Consider the following 20,116-nt stretch of genomic DNA (forward strand, 5'->3'; position numbering starts at 1 on the left):
CGTCCTGCACGGTGTTGGGCTGTAAGCACAACTCCCACCTGTGGACGTCGGGCCCTCATACCACCCTCATGGAGTCTGTTTCTGACCGTTTGAGCAGACACATGCACATTTGTGGCCTGCTGGAGGTCATTTTGCAGGGCTCTGGCAGTGGTCCTCCTTGCACAAAGGCGGAGGTAGCGGTCCTGCTGCTGGGTTGTTGCCCTCCTCCACGTCTCCTGGTAGCGCCTCCATGCTCTGGACACTACGCTGACAGACACAGCAAACCTTCTTGCCACAGCTCGCATTGATGTGCCATCCTGGATGAGCTGCACTACCTGAGCCACTTGTGTGGGTTATAGACTCCGTCTCATGCTACCACTAGAGTGAAAGCACCGCCAGCATTCAAAAGTGACCAAAACATCAGCCAGGAAGCATAGGAACTGAGAAGTGGTCTGTGGTCACCACCTGCAGAACCACTCCTTTATTGGGGGTGTCTTGCTAATTGCCTATAATTTCCACCTGTTGTCTATTCCATTTGCACAACAGCATGTGAAATGTATTGTCAATCAGTGTTGCTTCCTAAGTGGACAGTTTGATTTCACAGAAGTGTGATTGACTTGGAGTTACATTGTGTTGTTTAAGTGTTCCCTTTATTTTTTTGAGCAGTGTACTTTGAGTTACCTTTTCTAGCTAAAATATACTTAAAGTTCACACTTGTATATTTCATTAACTGTGGGGAGGTCAAAACATTTCAATGACTTTGCCTGGCCATGATCCTTTACCCAATAAGACGGAGTGAATCAGGAAGGGGGTCCCCGGGGCACCGGTTTTCCCAGGTTGGGGGTTCCTGACATTGACTCCCTGGGAAAGACCATGAATGAGCAGTTTCTGACCTCTGGTCCTCTAGTTACACCAACAGTATATATTTTTGTTGTGGTTCTGGACAAGCACACCTGATTCTAATCATCAAGCCCTTAAAGTTGAATCAGGTGTTTTTGTACGGGCTACATTAAGTGTGTGTTGTTGGAAGACTGGAGTGGAGATCCTGCTTGTGCTGATGTATTACAATCATCTCAATGTACTAACGTAATTAGGCCTACATACTGTCAACTCATCACCATAAACAGCCAACAGACCCCCAAAAAAGGAAAGGAAACAATGACTTTTTTTCTCCCAAGTCCGAGGCATCATCTGATGGAGTGGGTCTATAGTTGGTCATCTGAAGAGGTTTTTGTATGTCTGTAGTTGCTGGGTCGAAAGAGAGGGAGTCATCCTCTGTAAAGACTGGAGGAAGTATCGGTGTTTGATACTAGAAGCTTCCATACTTTCATCCTGGAGCGTCAACAGAGCTGCCTGCAGACAACATTACAGTTAAACCCCCTCAGCTCTCATTCTATGGTAGAAAAAAACACGTTGCTGAATCTCTATCGTTAAAACATGCCATTTCTAAAGGTGACTGGTGAAGGCAGTGTCTATACTTTAGGGACAGGTGTATTGGTGTACTCTGTACCTCATTGTGAAGGATTAAAGGGACAGGTACAGTATGTTGTATTTACAGGGGAGGTGTGTTTTGGTACTCTGTACCTCTCTGCACAGGTTCTCCAGGTCTGCTCCAGAGTAAAGGTCAGTGTGTCTAGCCAGCTCCTCCAGACACACATCATCATCCAGGGGCATCTTCTCTGTACACACCTGCAGGATGGACACACGCGCCTGGAGGGGGTGAGATCAGAGGGATGATCAGTTCAGGTGAAGGTGGTAATAGATACCTGTAGGTCAGGTGAAGGTGGTAATAGTTACCTGTAGGTCAGGTGGTAATAGTTACCTGTAGGTCAGGTGAAGGTGGTAATAGATACCTGTAGGTCAGGTGAAGGTGGTAATAGATACCTGTAGGTCAGGTGAAGGTGGTAATAGTTACCTGTAGGTCAGGTGAAGGTGATAATAGATACCTGTAGGTCGGGTGAAGGTGGTAGTAGTTACCTGTAGGTCAGGTGAAGGTGGTAATAGTTACCTGTAGGTCAGGTGAAGGTGATAATAGATACCTGTAGGTCAGGTGAAGGTGGTAATAGAAACCTGTAGGTCAGGTGAAGGTGGTAATAGATACCAGTAGGTCAGGTGAAGGTGATAATAGATACCTGTAGGTCAGGTGAAGGTGATAATAGATACCTGTAGGTCAGGTGAAGGTGGTAATAGATACCTGTAGGTCAGGTGAAGGTGGTAATAGTTACCTGTAGGTCAGGTGAAGGTGGTAATAGTTACCTGTAGGTCAGGTGAAGGTGATAATAGATACCTGTAGGTCGGGTGAAGGTGGTAGTAGTTACCTGTAGGTCAGGTGAAGGTGGTAATAGTTACCTGTAGGTCAGGTGAAGGTGGTAATAGTTACCTGTAGGTCAGGTGAAGGTGGTAATAGTTACCTGTAGGTCAGGTGGTAATAGTTACCTGTAGGTCAGGTGGTAATAGTTACCTGTAGGTCAGGTGGTAATAGTTACCTGTAGGTCAGGTGGTAATAGTTACCTGTGGGTCAGGTGGTAATAGTTACGTGTAGGTCAGGTGAAGGTGGTAATAGAAACCTGTAGGTCAGGTGAAGGTGGTAATAGAAACCTGTAGGTCAGGTGAAGGTGGTAATAGATACCTGTAGGTCAGGTGAAGGTGGTAATAGATACCTGTAGGTCAGGTGAAGGTGATAATAGATACCTGTAGGTCAGGTGAAGGTGATAATAGATACCTGTAGGTCAGGTGAAGGTGGTAATAGATACCTGTAGGTCAGGTGAAGGTGGTAATAGAAACCTGTAGGTCAGGTGATGGTGGTAATAGAAACCTGTAGGTCAGGTGAAGGTGGTAATAGATACCTGTAGGTCAGGTGAAGGTGGTAATAGAAACCTGTAGGTCAGGTGAAGGTGGTAATAGTTACCTGTAGGTCAGGTGAAGGTGATAATAGATACCTGTAGGTCAGGTGAAGGTGGTAATAGAAACCTGTAGGTCAGGTGAAGGTGGTAATAGATACCTTGTAGGTCAGGTGAAGGTGGTAATAGATACCTGTAGGTCAGGTGAAGGTGGTAATAGATACCTGTAGGTCAGGTGAAGGTGGTAATAGATACCTGTAGGTCAGGTGAAGGTGGTAATAGTTACCTGTGGGTCAGGTGAAGGTGGTAATAGATACCTGTAGGTCAGGTGGGGGTACATAGATGATCTGGTCCAGTCTTCCAGGCCTTAGGAGGGCACTGTCCAGAGAGTCTGGTCTGTTAGTGGCCGCTACGATCATCACTTCCTTGTTACACACCTCCTGGTACTCCAACTGACAGGGAGGGCAGACAGGACATCATGTTAACAACGACAGTAGCGATTGTCAGGACGTTTGAGGCGATCAGTTTGAGCAATGTGAAGCTCAGAATCGCTACTCTTTAAGTGATTTGTAATTCAGTGATTCTGAGCAGAATCTACATATAAAGTGTGCTGTTGGTGTGTATGTTTTTTGTGTGATTATATGGTGTATGTGTTGATTGGTGCTCTAGTAGTAGGATGTCATGTCTGACATGTTCCTGTTGCTGGTGGTGCTCCACTCCCTCAGCCTGTAGGGTCTTCCCTGCTCCTCGCCTCTCCAGGGTCCTAAAGCCTACCCCGTCCAGCTCATTCAGCAGCACAGACAGGAGGCGGGTCTGGGCACTCTGAGGGACATGGCCTTCTGACCGGGAGCCAATCAGAGAGTCCACCTCATCCAGGAACAGGATGGAGGGAGCGCAGGCCCGCGCCTGACGAAAGAGCTACATACAGGAACACACCACAAGGTTATTGACATACACTCAATAACATCTACCAAAGTGATTCTATTGATTAAAGCATGACAGCAACATTCCTCCAAATAACAAAGTTGAACTGCTTCAGAAAATGTCTAACACTGCATGCTAGTACAAGAACAATAGGAACATTCAGTTAAGACGAGGGGCTCTCCAAACCCCTACCTGAGCCAGGGCCTTCTCCGAATCTCCTACAAATGGAGAGTAGAGGTCAGCCCCGCTGACTGACAGGAAGGAGCAATGGGAGGAGGTAGCTGCAGCCCTGACCAGGGTGGTCTTAGCACAGCCTGGGGGACCGTACAGCAACACCCCCCGGGGACGGGACAGACCCAGACGCACAAACGCCTCCGGGTAACGCATTGGCCACTCTATACTCTACAAGGAGGGACCAGAAACAGAGGACAGGAAGTCAGGAAGTCTCAAATGACACCCTATTCACTTTACTCTCTAGTGCACTACTTTGGAGCAGAGCTGTGTATCTGTTAATCAAATCAAATCAAATGTATTTATATAGCACTTCGTACATCAGCTGATATCTCAAAGTGCTGTACAGAAACCCAGCCTAAAACCCCAAACAGCAAAAACTCCCTAGAAAGGCCAAAACCTAGGAAGAAACCTAGAGAGGAACCAGGCTATGTGGGGTGGCCAGTCCTCTTCTGGCTGTGCCGGGTGGAGATTATAACAGAACATGGCCAAGATGTTCAAATGTTCATAAATGACCAGCATGGTCGAATAATAATAAGGCAGAACAGTTGAAACTGGAGCAGCAGCCTGCTGCTCTTCAGTGTTGGTTGAATGAATGAATGAATGCTGCTGTTTTCCCAGTATAGTTCCACCAGTACCTGTTGTAGTTTGACTTTGACTTCCTCCAGGCCTCCTATCTGTTCCCAGGAGACGGCTGGGAGGTCTGTCCGTCCCAGACTGCCTCTCAGACAGGATGGACGGACAGTCTTCAGGGCAGACAGGAAGTGTTCCATGGTGATAGCCTGCTCCCCTGAACCCTGACAACATACACAACACACAGCAGGAGTCAATAATGTTAAGACTATCTCAATGACAATAACCTAGATAGAAGTTAGAACAGGTGTGTGTGTGTGTGTGTGGATGATCCGGCTCAAAGGACCAATATGAGCTGACTTTACAGTGTGTGTGTCTGTGCTTACCGGTGTGTTGTGTCGTATAGCCAGCATGGCAGCCTCACGGCAGAGAGCACTGAGGTCAGCACCCACATATCCTGTAGTCCTCTGGGCCAGCTCTGCCCAGTCCACACTGACACACACTGGCATGGCCTGGCACAGCACTGACAGGATGGACAACCGCTGCTGTGCTGTGGGGGCACCGATAACCACCTGGACAACAGAGAGAGAGAGAGGAAACATTACAGACAGGATGGATAACTACTGCTGTGCTATGGGGGCACCGATAACCACCTGGACAACAGAGAGAGAGAGAGGAAACATTACAGACAGGATGGATAACTACTGCTGTGCTGTGGGGGCACCGATAACCACCTGGACAACAGAGAGAGGAAACATAACAGACAGGATGGATAACTACTGCTGTGCTGTGGGGGCACCGATAACCACCTGGACAACAGAGAGAGAGAGAGGAAACATAACAGACAGGATGGATAACTACTGCTGTGCTGTGGGGCACCGATAACCACCTGGACTACAGAGAGAGAGAGAGAGGAAACATAACAGACAGGATGGATAACTACTGCTGTGCTGTGGGGGCACCGATAACCACCTGGACAACAGAGAGAGAGAGGAAACATAACAGACAGGATGGATAACTACTGCTGTGCTGTGGGGCACCGATAACCACCTGGACAACAGAGAGAGAGAGAGAGGAAACATAACAGACAGGATGGATAACTACTGCTGTGCTGTGGGGGCACCGATAACCACCTGGACAACAGAGAGAGAGAGAGGAAACATTACAGACAGGATGGATAACTACTGCTGTGCTGTGGGGCACCGATAACCACCTGGACAACAGAGAGGGAGAGAGGAAACATTACAGACAGGATGGATAACTACTGCTGTGCTGTGGGGGCACCGATAACCACCTGGACAACAGAGAGAGAGAGAGAGGAAACATAACAGACAGGATGGATAACTACTGCTGTGCTGTGGGGGCACCAATAACCAACTGGACAACAGAGAGAGAGGAAACATAACAGACAGGATGGATAACTACTGCTGTGCTGTGGGGGCACCGATAACCACCTGGACAACAGAGAGGGAGAGAGGAAACATTACAGACAGGATGGATAACTACTGCTGTGCTGTGGGGGCACCGATAACCACCTGGACAACAGAGAGAGAGAGAGAGGAAACATAACAGACAGGATGGATAACTACTGCTGTGCTGTGGGGGCACCGATAACCACCTGGACAACAGAGAGAGAGGAAACATAACAGACAGGATGGATAACTACTGCTGTGCTGTGGGGGCACCGATAACCACCTGGACTACAGAGAGGGAGAGAGGAAACATTACAGACAGGATGGATAACTACTGCTGTGCTGTGGGGGCACCGATAACCACCTGGACAACAGAGAGAGAGGAAACATAACAGACAGGATGGATAACTACTGCTGTACTGTGGGGGCACCGATAACCACCTGGACAACAGAGACAGAGAGGAAACATAACAGACAGGATGGATAACTACTGCTGTGCTGTGGGGCACCGATAACCACCTGGACAACAGAGAGAGAGGAAACATTACAGACAGGATGGATAACTACTGCTGTGCTGTGGGGGCACTGATAACCACCTGGACAACAGAGAGAGAGAGGAAACATTACAGACAGGATGGATAACTACTGCTGTGCTGTGGGGGCACCGATAACCACCTGGACAACAGAGAGAGAGAGGAAACATAACAGACAGGATGGATAACTACTGCTGTGCTGTGGGGGCACCGATAACCACCTGGACAACAGAGAGGGAGAGAGGAAACATTACAGACAGGATGGATAACTACTGCTGTGCTGTGGGGGCACCGATAACCACCTGGACAACAGAGAGAGAGAGGAAACATAACAGACAGGATGGATAACTACTGCTGTGCTGTGGGGGCACCGATAACCACCTGGACAACAGAGAGAGAGAGAGGAAACATAACAGACAGGATGGATAACTACTGCTGTGCTGTGGGGGCACTGATAACCACCTGGACAACAGAGAGAGGAAACATAACAGACAGGATGGATAACTACTGCTGTGCTGTGGGGGCACCGATAACCACCTGGACAACAGAGAGAGAGAGGAAACATTACAGACAGGATGGATAACTACTGCTGTGCTGTGGGGGCACCGATAACCACCTGGACAACAGAGAGGGAGAGAGAGGAAACATTACAGACAGGATGGATAACTACTGCTGTGCTGTGGGGGCACCGATAACCACCTGGACAACAGAGAGAGAGGAAACATAACAGACAGGATGGATAACTACTGCTGTGCTGTGGGGGCACCGATAACCACCTGGACTACAGAGAGAGAGAGAGGAAACATTACAGACAGGATGGATAACTACTGCTGTGCTGTGGGGGCACCGATAACCACCTGGACTACAGAGAGAGAGAGAGAGGAAACATAACAGACAGGATGGATAACTACTGCTGTGCTGTGGGGGCACCGATAACCACCTGGACAACAGAGAGAGGAAACATTACAGACAGGATGGATAACTACTGATGTGCTGTGGGGGCACCGATAACCAACTGGACAACAGAGAGAGAGGAAACATAACAGACAGGATGGATAACTACTGCTGTGCTGTGGGGGCACCGATAACCAACTGGACAACAGAGAGAGAGAGAGGAAACATTACAGACAGGATGGATAACTACTGCTGTGCTGTGGGGGCACCGATAACCACCTGGACAACAGAGAGAGAGAGAGGAAACATAACAGACAGGATGGATAACTACTGCTGTGCTGGCACCGATAACCACCTGGACAACAGAGAGAGAGAGAGGAAACATAACAGACAGGATGGATAACTACTGCTGTGCTGTGGGGGCACCGATAACCACCTGGACAACAGAGAGAGAGAGAGGAAACATTACAGACAGGATGGATAACTACTGCTGTGCTGTGGGGGCACCGATAACCACCTGGACAACAGAGAGAGGAAACATAACAGACAGGATGGATAACTACTGCTGTGCTGTGGGGGCACCGATAACCACCTGGACAACAGAGAGAGAGAGAGAGGAAACATTACAGACAGGATGGATAACTACTGCTGTGCTGTGGGGCACCGATAACCACCTGGACAACAGAGAGAGAGAGAGGAAACATTACAGACAGGATGGATAACTACTGCTGTGCTGTGGGGGCACCGATAACCACCTGGACAACAGAGAGAGAGAGAGGAAACATTACAGACAGGATGGATAACTACTGCTGTGCTGTGGGGGCACCGATAACCACCTGGACAACAGAGAGGGAGAGAGAGGAAACATTACAGACAGGATGGATAACTACTGCTGTGCTGTGGGGGCACTGATAACCAACTGGACAACAGAGAGAGGGAGAGAGGAAACATAACAGACAGGATGGATAACTACTGCTGTGCTGTGGGGGCACCGATAACCACCTGGACAACAGAGAGAGAGAGAGGAAACATAACAGACACGATGGATAACTACTGCTGTGCTGTGGGGGCACCGATAACCACCTGGACAACAGAGAGAGAGAGAGGAAACATTACAGACAGGATGGATAACTACTGCTGTGCTGTGGGGGCACTGATAACCACCTGGACAACAGAGAGAGAGAGAGGAAACATAACAGACAGGATGGATAACTACTGCTGTGCTGGCACCGATAACCACCTGGACAACAGAGAGAGAGAGAGGAAACATAACAGACAGGATGGATAACTACTGCTGTGCTGTGGGGGCACCGATAACCACCTGGACAACAGAGAGAGAGAGAGGAAACATTACAGACAGGATGGATAACTACTGCTGTGCTGTGGGGGCACCGATAACCACCTGGACAACAGAGAGAGAGAGAGGAAACATTACAGACAGGATGGATAACTACTGCTGTGCTGTGGGGGCACCGATAACCACCTGGACAACAGAGAGAGAGAGAGGAAACATAACAGACAGGATGGATAACTACTGCTGTGCTGGCACCGATAACCACCTGGACAACAGAGAGAGAGAGAGGAAACATAACAGACAGGATGGATAACTACTGCTGTGCTGTGGGGGCACCGATAACCACCTGGACAACAGAGAGAGAGAGAGGAAACATTACAGACAGGATGGATAACTACTGCTGTGCTGTGGGGGCACCGATAACCACCTGGACAACAGAGAGAGGAAACATAACAGACAGGATGGATAACTACTGCTGTGCTGTGGGGGCACCGATAACCACCTGGACAACAGAGAGAGAGAGAGAGGAAACATTACAGACAGGATGGATAACTACTGCTGTGCTGTGGGGCACCGATAACCACCTGGACAACAGAGAGAGAGAGAGGAAACATTACAGACAGGATGGATAACTACTGCTGTGCTGTGGGGGCACCGATAACCACCTGGACAACAGAGAGAGAGAGAGGAAACATTACAGACAGGATGGATAACTACTGCTGTGCTGTGGGGGCACCGATAACCACCTGGACAACAGAGAGGGAGAGAGAGGAAACATTACAGACAGGATGGATAACTACTGCTGTGCTGTGGGGGCACTGATAACCAACTGGACAACAGAGAGAGGGAGAGAGGAAACATAACAGACAGGATGGATAACTACTGCTGTGCTGTGGGGGCACCGATAACCACCTGGACAACAGAGAGAGAGAGAGGAAACATAACAGACACGATGGATAACTACTGCTGTGCTGTGGGGGCACCGATAACCACCTGGACAACAGAGAGAGAGAGAGGAAACATTACAGACAGGATGGATAACTACTGCTGTGCTGTGGGGGCACTGATAACCACCTGGACAACAGAGAGAGAGGAAACATAACAGACAGGATGGATAACTACTGCTGTGCTGTGGGGCACCGATAACCACCTGGACAACAGAGAGAGAGAGAGGAAACATAACAGACAGGATGGATAACTACTGCTGTGCTGTGGGGGCACTGATAACCACCTGGACAACAGAGAGAGAGGAAACATAACAGACAGGATGGATAACTACTGCTGTGCTGTGGGGCACCGATAACCACCTGGACAACAGAGAGAGAGAGAGAGGAAACATAACAGACAGGATGGATAACTACTGCTGTGCTGTGGGGGCACCGATAACCACCTGGACAACAGAGAGAGAGAGGAAACATAACAGACAGGATGGATAACTACTGCTGTGCTGTGGGGGCACCGATAACCACCTGGACAACAGAGAGGGAGAGAGAGGAAACATAACAGACAGGATGGATAACTACTGCTGTGCTGTGGGGGCACCGATAACCACCTGGACAACAGAGAGAGAGAGAGAGGAAACATAACAGACAGGATGGATAACTACTGCTGTGGGGGCACCGATAACCACCTGGACAACAGAGAGAGAGAGGAAACATAACAGACAGGATGGATAACTACTGCTGTGCTGTGGGGGCACCGATAACCACCTGGACAACAGAGAGAGGAAACATAACAGACAGGATGGATAACTACTGCTGTGCTGTGGGGGCACCGATAACCACCTGGACAACAGAGAGAGAGAGAGGAAACATAACAGACAGGATGGATAACTACTGCTGTGCTGTGGGGCACCGATAACCACCTGGACTACAGAGAGAGAGAGAGAGGAAACATAACAGACAGGATGGATAACTACTGCTGTGCTGTGGGGGCACCGATAACCACCTGGACAACAGAGAGAGAGAGGAAACATAACAGACAGGATGGATAACTACTGCTGTGCTGTGGGGCACCGATAACCACCTGGACAACAGAGAGGGAGAGAGGAAACATTACAGACAGGATGGATAACTACTGCTGTGCTGTGGGGGCACCGATAACCACCTGGACAACAGAGAGAGAGAGAGAGGAAACATAACAGACAGGATGGATAACTACTGCTGTGCTGTGGGGGCACCGATAACCACCTGGACAACAGAGAGAGAGGAAACATAACAGACAGGATGGATAACTACTGCTGTGCTGTGGGGGCACCGATAACCACCTGGACTACAGAGAGGGAGAGAGGAAACATTACAGACAGGATGGATAACTACTGCTGTGCTGTGGGGGCACCGATAACCACCTGGACAACAGAGAGAGAGGAAACATAACAGACAGGATGGATAACTACTGCTGTACTGTGGGGGCACCGATAACCACCTGGACAACAGAGAGAGAGAGGAAACATAACAGACAGGATGGATAACTACTGCTGTGCTGTGGGGCACCAATAACCACCTGGACAACAGAGAGAGAGGAAACATTACAGACAGGATGGATAACTACTGCTGTGCTGTGGGGGCACTGATAACCACCTGGACAACAGAGAGAGAGAGGAAACATTACAGACAGGATGGATAACTACTGCTGTGCTGTGGGGGCACCGATAACCACCTGGACAACAGAGAGAGAGAGGAAACATAACAGACAGGATGGATAACTACTGCTGTGCTGTGGGGGCACCGATAACCACCTGGACAACAGAGAGGGAGAGAGGAAACATTACAGACAGGATGGATAACTACTGCTGTGCTGTGGGGGCACCGATAACCACCTGGACTACAGAGAGAGAGAGAGGAAACATTACAGACAGGATGGATAACTACTGCTGTGCTGTGGGGGCACCGATAACCACCTGGACTACAGAGAGAGAGAGAGAGGAAACATAACAGACAGGATGGATAACTACTGCTGTGCTGTGGGGGCACCGATAACCACCTGGACAACAGAGAGAGGAAACATTACAGACAGGATGGATAACTACTGCTGTGCTGTGGGGGCACCAATAACCAACTGGACAACAGAGAGAGAGGAAACATAACAGACAGGATGGATAACTACTGCTGTGCTGTGGGGGCACCGATAACCAACTGGACAACAGAGAGAGAGAGAGGAAACATTACAGACAGGATGGATAACTACTGCTGTGCTGTGGGGGCACCGATAACCACCTGGACAACAGAGAGAGAGAGAGGAAACATAACAGACAGGATGGATAACTACTGCTGTGCTGTGGGGGCACCGATAACCACCTGGACAACAGAGAGAGAGAGAGGAAACATAACAGACAGGATGGATAACTACTGCTGTGCTGTGGGGGCACCGATAACCACCTGGACAACAGAGAGAGGAAACATAACAGACAGGATGGATAACTACTGCTGTGCTGTGGGGGCACCGATAACCACCTGGACAACAGAGAGAGAGAGAGAGGAAACATTACAGACAGGATGGATAACTACTGCTGTGCTGTGGGGCACCGATAACCACCTGGACAACAGAGAGAGAGAGAGGAAACATTACAGACAGGATGGATAACTACTGCTGTGCTGTGGGGGCACCGATAACCACCTGGACAACAGAGAGAGAGAGAGGAAACATTACAGACAGGATGGATAACTACTGCTGTGCTGTGGGGGCACCGATAACCACCTGGACAACAGAGAGGGAGAGAGAGGAAACATTACAGACAGGATGGATAACTACTGCTGTGCTGTGGGGGCACTGATAACCAACTGGACAACAGAGAGAGGGAGAGAGGAAACATAACAGACAGGATGGATAACTACTGCTGTGCTGTGGGGGCACCGATAACCACCTGGACAACAGAGAGAGAGAGAGGAAACATAACAGACACGATGGATAACTACTGCTGTGCTGTGGGGGCACCGATAACCACCTGGACAACAGAGAGAGAGAGAGGAAACATTACAGACAGGATGGATAACTACTGCTGTGCTGTGGGGGCACTGATAACCACCTGGACAACAGAGAGAGGAAACATAACAGACAGGATGGATAACTACTGCTGTGCTGTGGGGGCACCGATAACCACCTGGACAACAGAGAGGGAGAGAGGAAACATTACAGACAGGATGGATAACTACTGCTGTGCTGTGGGGCACCGATAACCACCTGGACAACAGAGAGAGAGAGGAAACATTACAGACAGGATGGATAACTACTGCTGTGCTGTGGGGCACTGATAACCACCTGGACAACAGAGAGAGAGAGGAAACATAACAGACAGGATGGATAACTACTGCTGTGCTGTGGGGGCACCGATAACCACCTGGACAACAGAGAGAGAGAGGAAACATAACAGACAGGATGGATAACTACTGCTGTGCTGTGGGGCACCGATAACCACCTGGACAACAGAGAGGGAGAGAGGAAACATTACAGACAGGATGGATAACTACTGCTGTGCTGTGGGGCACCGATAACCACCTGGACAACAGAGAGAGGAAACATAACAGACAGGATGGATAACTACTGCTGTGCTGTGGGGGCACTGATAACCACCTGGACAACAGAGAGGGAGAGAGGAAACATAACAGACAGGATGGATAACTACTGCTGTGCTGTGGGGGCACTGATAACCACCTGGACAACAGAGAGAGAGAGGAAACATAACAGACAGGATGGATAACTACTGCTGTGCTGTGGGGCACCGATAACCACCTGGACAACAGAGAGAGAGGAAACATTACAGACAGGATGGATAACTACTGCTGTGCTGTGGGGGCACCAATAACCACCTGGACTACAGAGAGGGAGAGAGGAAACATTACAGACAGGATGGATAACTACTGCTGTGCTGTGGGGCACCGATAACCAACTGGACAACAGAGAGAGAGAGAGGAAACATTACAGACAGGATGGATAACTACTGCTGTGCTGTGGGGGCACCGATAACCAACTGGACAACAGAGAGAGAGAGAGGAAACATAACAGACAGGATGGATAACTACTGCTGTGCTGTGGGGCACCGATAACCAACTGGACAACAGAGAGGGAGAGAGGAAACATTACAGACAGGATGGATAACTACTGCTGTGCTGTGGGGCACCGATAACCACCTGGACAACAGAGAGAGGAAACATAACAGACAGGATGGATAACTACTGCTGTGCTGTGGGGCACCGATAACCACCTGGACAACAGAGAGAGGAAACATAACAGACAGGATGGATAACTACTGCTGTGCTGTGGGGGCACCGATAACCACCTGGACAACAGAGAGGGAGAGAGGAAACATTACAGACAGGATGGATAACTACTGCTGTGCTGTGGGGGCACCGATAACCACCTGGACAACAGAGAGAGAGAGGAAACATAACAGACAGGATGGATAACTACTGCTGTGCTGTGGGGGCACCGATAACCACCTGGACAACAGAGAGAGAGAGAGGAAACATTACAGACAGGATGGATAACTACTGCTGTGCTGTGGGGGCACCGATAACCACCTGGACAACAGAGAGAGAGAGGAAACATAACAGACAGGATGGATAACTACTGCTGTGCTGTGGGGCACCGATAACCACCTGGACAACAGAGAGAGAGAGAGGAAACATAACAGACAGGATGGATAACTACTGCTGTGCTGTGGGGCACCGATAACCACCTGGACAACAGAGAGGGAGAGAGGAAACATTACAGACAGGATGGATAACTACTGCTGTGCTGTGGGGGCACCGATAACCACCTGGACAACAGAGAGAGAGAGAGAGGAAACATAACAGACAGGATGGATAACTACTGCTGTGCTGTGGGGGCACCGATAACCACCTGGACAACAGAGAGGGAGAGAGGAAACATTACAGACAGGATGGATAACTACTGCTGTGCTGTGGGGGCACCGATAACCACCTGGACAACAGAGAGAGAGAGGAAACATAACAGACAGGATGGATAACTACTGCTGTGCTGTGGGGGCACCGATAACCACCTGGACAACAGAGAGAGAGAGAGGAAACATTACAGACAGGATGGATAACTACTGCTGTGCTGTGGGGGCACCGATAACCACCTGGACAACAGAGAGAGAGAGGAAACATAACAGACAGGATGGATAACTACTGCTGTGCTGTGGGGGCACCGATAACCACCTGGACAACAGAGAGAGAGAGAGGAAACATAACAGACAGGATGGATAACTACTGCTGTGCTGTGGGGGCACTGATAACCACCTGGACAACAGAGAGAGGAAACATAACAGACAGGATGGATAACTACTGCTGTGCTGTGGGGGCACCGATAACCACCTGGACAACAGAGAGAGGAAACATAACAGACAGGATGGATAACTACTGCTGCACCAATGACTGCCTGGAGGCAACAGGCACAGGATAGAATGTTACTGAACAGACCAACACACTCATTACTGTGCCTTCTGTGGAACTTTCTGCTTTGAATTAAGTTTGAATAACAACATTAAGTCACCTCTCTGTCGAACCTCCCGGGCCTCCGTAGCGCCGGGTCCAAGCTGTCCGGCTGATTAGTGGCTCCTACGATGAGGAAGCGATCTGATTGGTCCATGCCGTCCATGAGCGTGAGCAGTTGAGCGACCAGCCGGTTCTCGGGTGCGGAGGATCCAGTCCGTCTGGGACAGAGAGAGTCCAGCTCATCCAGGAACAACACACAAGGCCCTTCCTCTGCCGCTGCCCGCGCCCGACCAAACACCGCCCGCAACCTCTCCTCACTTTCCCCTGGCCGAGACCCCACTACCTGGGGTGTGGAGGAGGCAAGGTAAAGTCCAATTACATTCAGCCAGTATGTGTGTATTGTGTAACATCGAGCAAACAAGCTAAACAACATATGTAAGAAGGCTGGGTAAATCTAGCTTCAAGTAAGCAAGTATTCAAGTGTGTGTTGTGTAATACTGTGTGTGTATGTGCATGCATATCTATGTGACTGTGTGTGCGTTCATGTTTATATGTGTGTATATATATGTCCTCTTACCTCTGGTCCTCTGACTGTGATCAGGCTGGCCCCCACCTCCCCCACCAGGCAGCGGACCAGCAGGGTCTTTCCGACCCCCGGCGGCCCAGCAAGGAGCACTCCTCTGGGGCAGGAGAGACCCAGGGAGCCCAGGGTAGCAGGGTACTGCAGAGGCAGGTGCAACATCTCTCTCAGAGACGCTGACACCTGGAATCGCAGACAATGAAGACATGATTATAGACACTGAAGAATCTTTCTCTCCACCTTAATAGTCTACAGTGACTTCCTCCACTTGTCTCCTCTCCTCCAACTCCACTGGCTAACTGAAGACTTCAGGAGAAGAGAAAAAAGATTCAAGAGGCATCCTAGAGTCCATATTGCTTTCACCTACTGAGTCACATGTGACAATTGAAAATGACTATTGAGAAGGAGGACAGGAGAAGACGTCACTGTAGATTATTGAGGTGGACAGGAGAAGACGTCACTGTAGATTATTGAGAAGCAGCCTCTTCCTGGGTCCTCACCTCTTCCAGTCCTCCCAGCAGGACCTGGGGCTGCTCCTGGAGCTGTCCTCTGTAATACCGGAGGGTCCTCGTCCCCGTTATTTCCACCCCTGTCTTAGATGTAACCAAACCAGTCACGGTGGACTCTGGGTTCAGGCTCTCAATGACGATCAGTTTAATGTCCGTGTCATAGTCACTCACATCTATCACGTGCTTCTGGTGGACATATGTCCCTTTCAGCATGTCCTTCACTAGTTCATGGATGAAACTGGGAGGGGTGGTTTTCCGGAACTCCACACTCTGAACCACCACTGTTATTCGGATGCCTTTCAGCTTGGGGCAGGAGACTGGGGTGAGACTAGGACTTAGGCATGGGCTGGGGGGAAGTGGGCTAGAGCTGTGGCTAGGGTTAGGGCTGGGGGTTAGGGGTAGGCTGAGGTGTGTGGGTGTAGCTTTGTTTAAGATAAGATTTGAAGAACAACATTTCATGTCTATCTGTATGAATCCGTCAGCCAGGTCAGGCCTGGGCCAGGCAGTACAGAGACAGGACCCTCCAGACAGAGCCACCAGAACAGGAGAGCCCAGCCCCAACCCCAGGGAGGACATCAGCCCTGGGCCCAGTCTGACCCTCTGGGTTCCCCGGTCTGCTGGGTCCATTGGCAGCACTCTCAGAGACACCTCCTCCATCGCAGTCACAGCTGGAGAGAAGACACAGGCTTGTCTGTGGGAGGAAGAGATTGAGAGGCAGGGATATGGGGTTTATTCATCAAGAACTCTCTCACTGAAATACAGACACTAAATGACAGACACACAGACTCACATTTACTTTTCTTGTTTATGAGATACAGATAGGTTATTTTTATCATATATAATTGTTTTTGTTGTAGTTTGTTTAAGTTTTAATATAATCTTTCAATAATTAATAATGTGACAATATTTTTTGAAATACACATTGCATAATAGAAGGCAGACATTTCAAAGATAAATACTGACATTTGTTGGACAGAGATAATCACCTGAACTGTTCATACATTTAGAAATATTAGATGACAGACCACTACTGATAAAAAAAGTTATGCTTGTAATTTTGCTTGTATACAGTTGTTAATGGCCTTTTTAGTTAATGATACTCATTGAGGGCTGTTTTTTATATCTCTTTTCAAAGTCTTTTTTGTGGTCCCCTTTTCCTGAGGGGAAGAGACAGGCTATTTCTTACCACTTTTTGATGGATGGGTACCTTCATTGGAGCTGGAAGTGTCTGGGGGCAGAGGAGGGTAGCCACTAGGGAGGTGGGAGGTGGCCGGAGTACTGGCAAGGTTTGGTGGATCGTCATCATGAGCCTCTATTTGAGTGGACCAGTCTGCTGCAGGACCTGTGTCATCAGGGAGGGAAGTGTCTTGTGATGGCTCTTCCCTGAAGACTCGAAGCTGTCCTTGTTCTCCTCATTGTGGCTGTTGCTCTTGGGTTTGTGATGTTTCTCCTCTTGACCTCTCGGTTCCCTTGTCCTCCTCTTCCCCACCTCTCTGCTGTTCATCTTGTTTGGGGACGTGCTGTGGGATCTGTGGCTCGTCTACTGGCTGCATTGGTTGTTGCATTTCAGTTTCTGCTACCCTTCCACCGTTCTTTGCTCTGTTGCTGTAGGCTTGTGGACAGTTGAAGTAGGTGAGCCCATCACCATTGCAGGGTGTGCACTTGCTTTCACTCGTGCAGTCTCTGGACTTGTGGCCGAACTCACTGCATCTCCAGCACGTAACAGTCTTGCAATCCTTCACCTGGTGGTCCATGGCATCACAGATATAGCAGCGGGTGGTCTGTCCTGGGTAGAATATTCTGCTGCTGTGTGGCCCCAGCAGGATGTTGTTAGGGATCACGACAGCTTCACCATCAGTTCCTCTTTTGGTCTGGACCTTGTACCCCCTTAGGCCATACCCATATCCCATTGTTGTCTACTGGTTTCGTGGCAGGCTGAAGTAGAGTGCAATAGCGTTGCAGATACAACTCTGTCATGGTCAGAAACTCTTCATCTACTTCAAAGGTATAGCCTTCTCGTCCACGTTAAATGGGGACTCCGCTTCCCAATCACTCCATTTCTGCTCATGTGCATTTTTGTTGCGCCGATTTGGGAGGGTTATGTAGGAATAGTCGTCTGCAGCAGTGATCGAACTATAGGTTTTCAGCCACATACTCTAGTACTAGGCAACTCTCCTTCCTCAACGAAGCGCAGCCTGACCCATAGTTGCTAAGGTCGGGCTGCAGAGCTCCCAAAATTGGGAGCCATGATGGAACATTTGCTCCGTTATAAGTTGTGAAATCACCTTTACCATCACCAAAACAGTTTAGCAACCCTATCCCAGCCTGATTTCTACTTAAGCTGTCTGGTCACAGTTGCTAGTTAGCAACGGCTAGCTGGCTGACTTCTCTAGCTAACAACACCATAAAGGCCACACATATAAAGACACAGTAGCTAGTTAGCTATAGCCACTTACCAATATGAGTATTAAACGATCTTCAACCACGATTGTTTCACTCTTATTTCACTAGACAAATAGTTTGACAGCTAACGTTAGCTAGAAGCTATCATGCTGCATTTCTATGTTTACAGCAGCCATGTGTGTCGAACATGAGATGGCCAACAATAAGCATTCCCTCGAACAATTTGTGGGGGTTAGCTGGTAAGGGATTATAATTCAGATATTATTTTACATTGTAGTTTGTTAAAATATTTGCTCGAGAGTTGTTGATAAATAACTTTGAAGTGATGAAACATCTTGGAAGCAGATGCGCGTAAGTTTCTGCCTCTTTAAAACCCCGGTTTTATCACAGTCGCCCAGCTACATAAAGCTATCATTCAAAACATGTCTCACTGGCGTTATCTTGTGTACAACGATATACAAACAACTTCTGTGCAACATTACATTGTTGATGGCGATATAGCTTGTGAAAAAAAAACATGTAGTGACTTTAATTACAGAAAGTCATTTGAGCATTCTCCATTAATGTCACCAAATCTCGATGAATGTCAGCCTGCAGTGGTATTAATGTGGTTATGAGAGATTCGCAGTCTCTTTTTATTTTTAAATAAAAATTTAAAAAGTTTTATTAATAACAAATCAATACATAAAGCACATGAGGGAACACAAGCATACATCGATTACAAACAATAGACAATCGAGCTAGGGGGTACAATATCACATTACAATTACACAAGGACCTTAAGGGACATGCATATACTTACAATTCTAACAGCTTTTTTGTTAGTAGAGCATTTAACCGTCTTAAAATACAGTTCAATTTCTTTTTGTAGGGTACGAAAATGTGGTTTTCTGTTTGTAAATTTACATTTGTGTATATGAAATTTGGCCAAAAGAATAATGAAATTAATTACATAAAAATGATTCCGCTTATTTCTATTGTATGTAAAGAATCCAAACAGTACATCTCTCCACAATAGTGTAAAATCTTCATAAATGTGTTCAATTATAAACCTACTGATGTCTTGCCACAGTTTTCTTACATGCATACAATGCCAAAAAAGATGCAAAACTGTTTCTGGGTGGTCATTACAAAAGGAGCAATTTGAGTTGATGTTTTCCTTAAACTTCTTCATATAGTGGTTGGCAGGATAATATTTATGAATAATTTTAAAGGAAACTTCCTTAATTTTGTTAACAAGTAGGTATGTGTGCGGCAACATCCAAACTTTTTTCCAACATATATTATCAATAAATCCATTCCAATAAGGCATGACATAAGGTATAGATAGATACAACATCCTGCTGAAACAAGGATCGTATCGCTCTGTTGTTGAATGGACCAAAAGAGAAACAAATCTTTCCTACTGATGAGTCAACAGGGTCAATAGAAGGTAGGCTCTGAGGGTCAGGTCTTGACATGTTCCTGAATAACATAGCAACACCTGAGGGAATGGCATCTAAAACAATTG

The 20,116-nt window shown here is 48.2% G+C and overlaps 1 protein-coding gene across 2 annotated transcripts; it reads right to left on the minus strand.

Annotated features, from left to right (window-relative positions):
* Window positions 1-1,073: 1,073 nt before the first annotated feature.
* On the minus strand, window positions 1,074-18,949 carry LOC118936437 (spermatogenesis-associated protein 5-like protein 1). Of its 2 annotated transcripts, none has more exons than XM_036981047.1 (11): window positions 18,660-18,949; window positions 16,195-16,894; window positions 15,692-15,877; window positions 15,173-15,457; window positions 4,934-5,119; window positions 4,613-4,771; window positions 3,936-4,145; window positions 3,510-3,737; window positions 3,137-3,271; window positions 1,564-1,689; window positions 1,074-1,332 (listed from the first exon to the last, which is right to left on the minus strand). In XM_036981047.1, exons 2-11 carry the CDS (start codon window positions 16,858-16,860, stop codon window positions 1,195-1,197), a joined length of 2,319 nt encoding a protein of 772 aa, XP_036836942.1. In that variant the 5' UTR covers window positions 16,861-16,894; window positions 18,660-18,949; the 3' UTR covers window positions 1,074-1,194. The 2 variants fall into 2 exon arrangements, with proteins under 2 accessions (XP_036836942.1, XP_036836943.1); XM_036981048.1 differs by lacking the exon at window positions 18,660-18,949 and adding an exon at window positions 17,390-17,542.
* Window positions 18,950-20,116: the final 1,167 nt, after the last annotated feature.

Source organism: Oncorhynchus mykiss, chromosome 6 (genome assembly GCF_013265735.2).
Source record: "Oncorhynchus mykiss isolate Arlee chromosome 6, USDA_OmykA_1.1, whole genome shotgun sequence".
In the NCBI taxonomy this organism is placed as follows: Eukaryota; Metazoa; Chordata; class Actinopteri; order Salmoniformes; family Salmonidae; genus Oncorhynchus; species Oncorhynchus mykiss.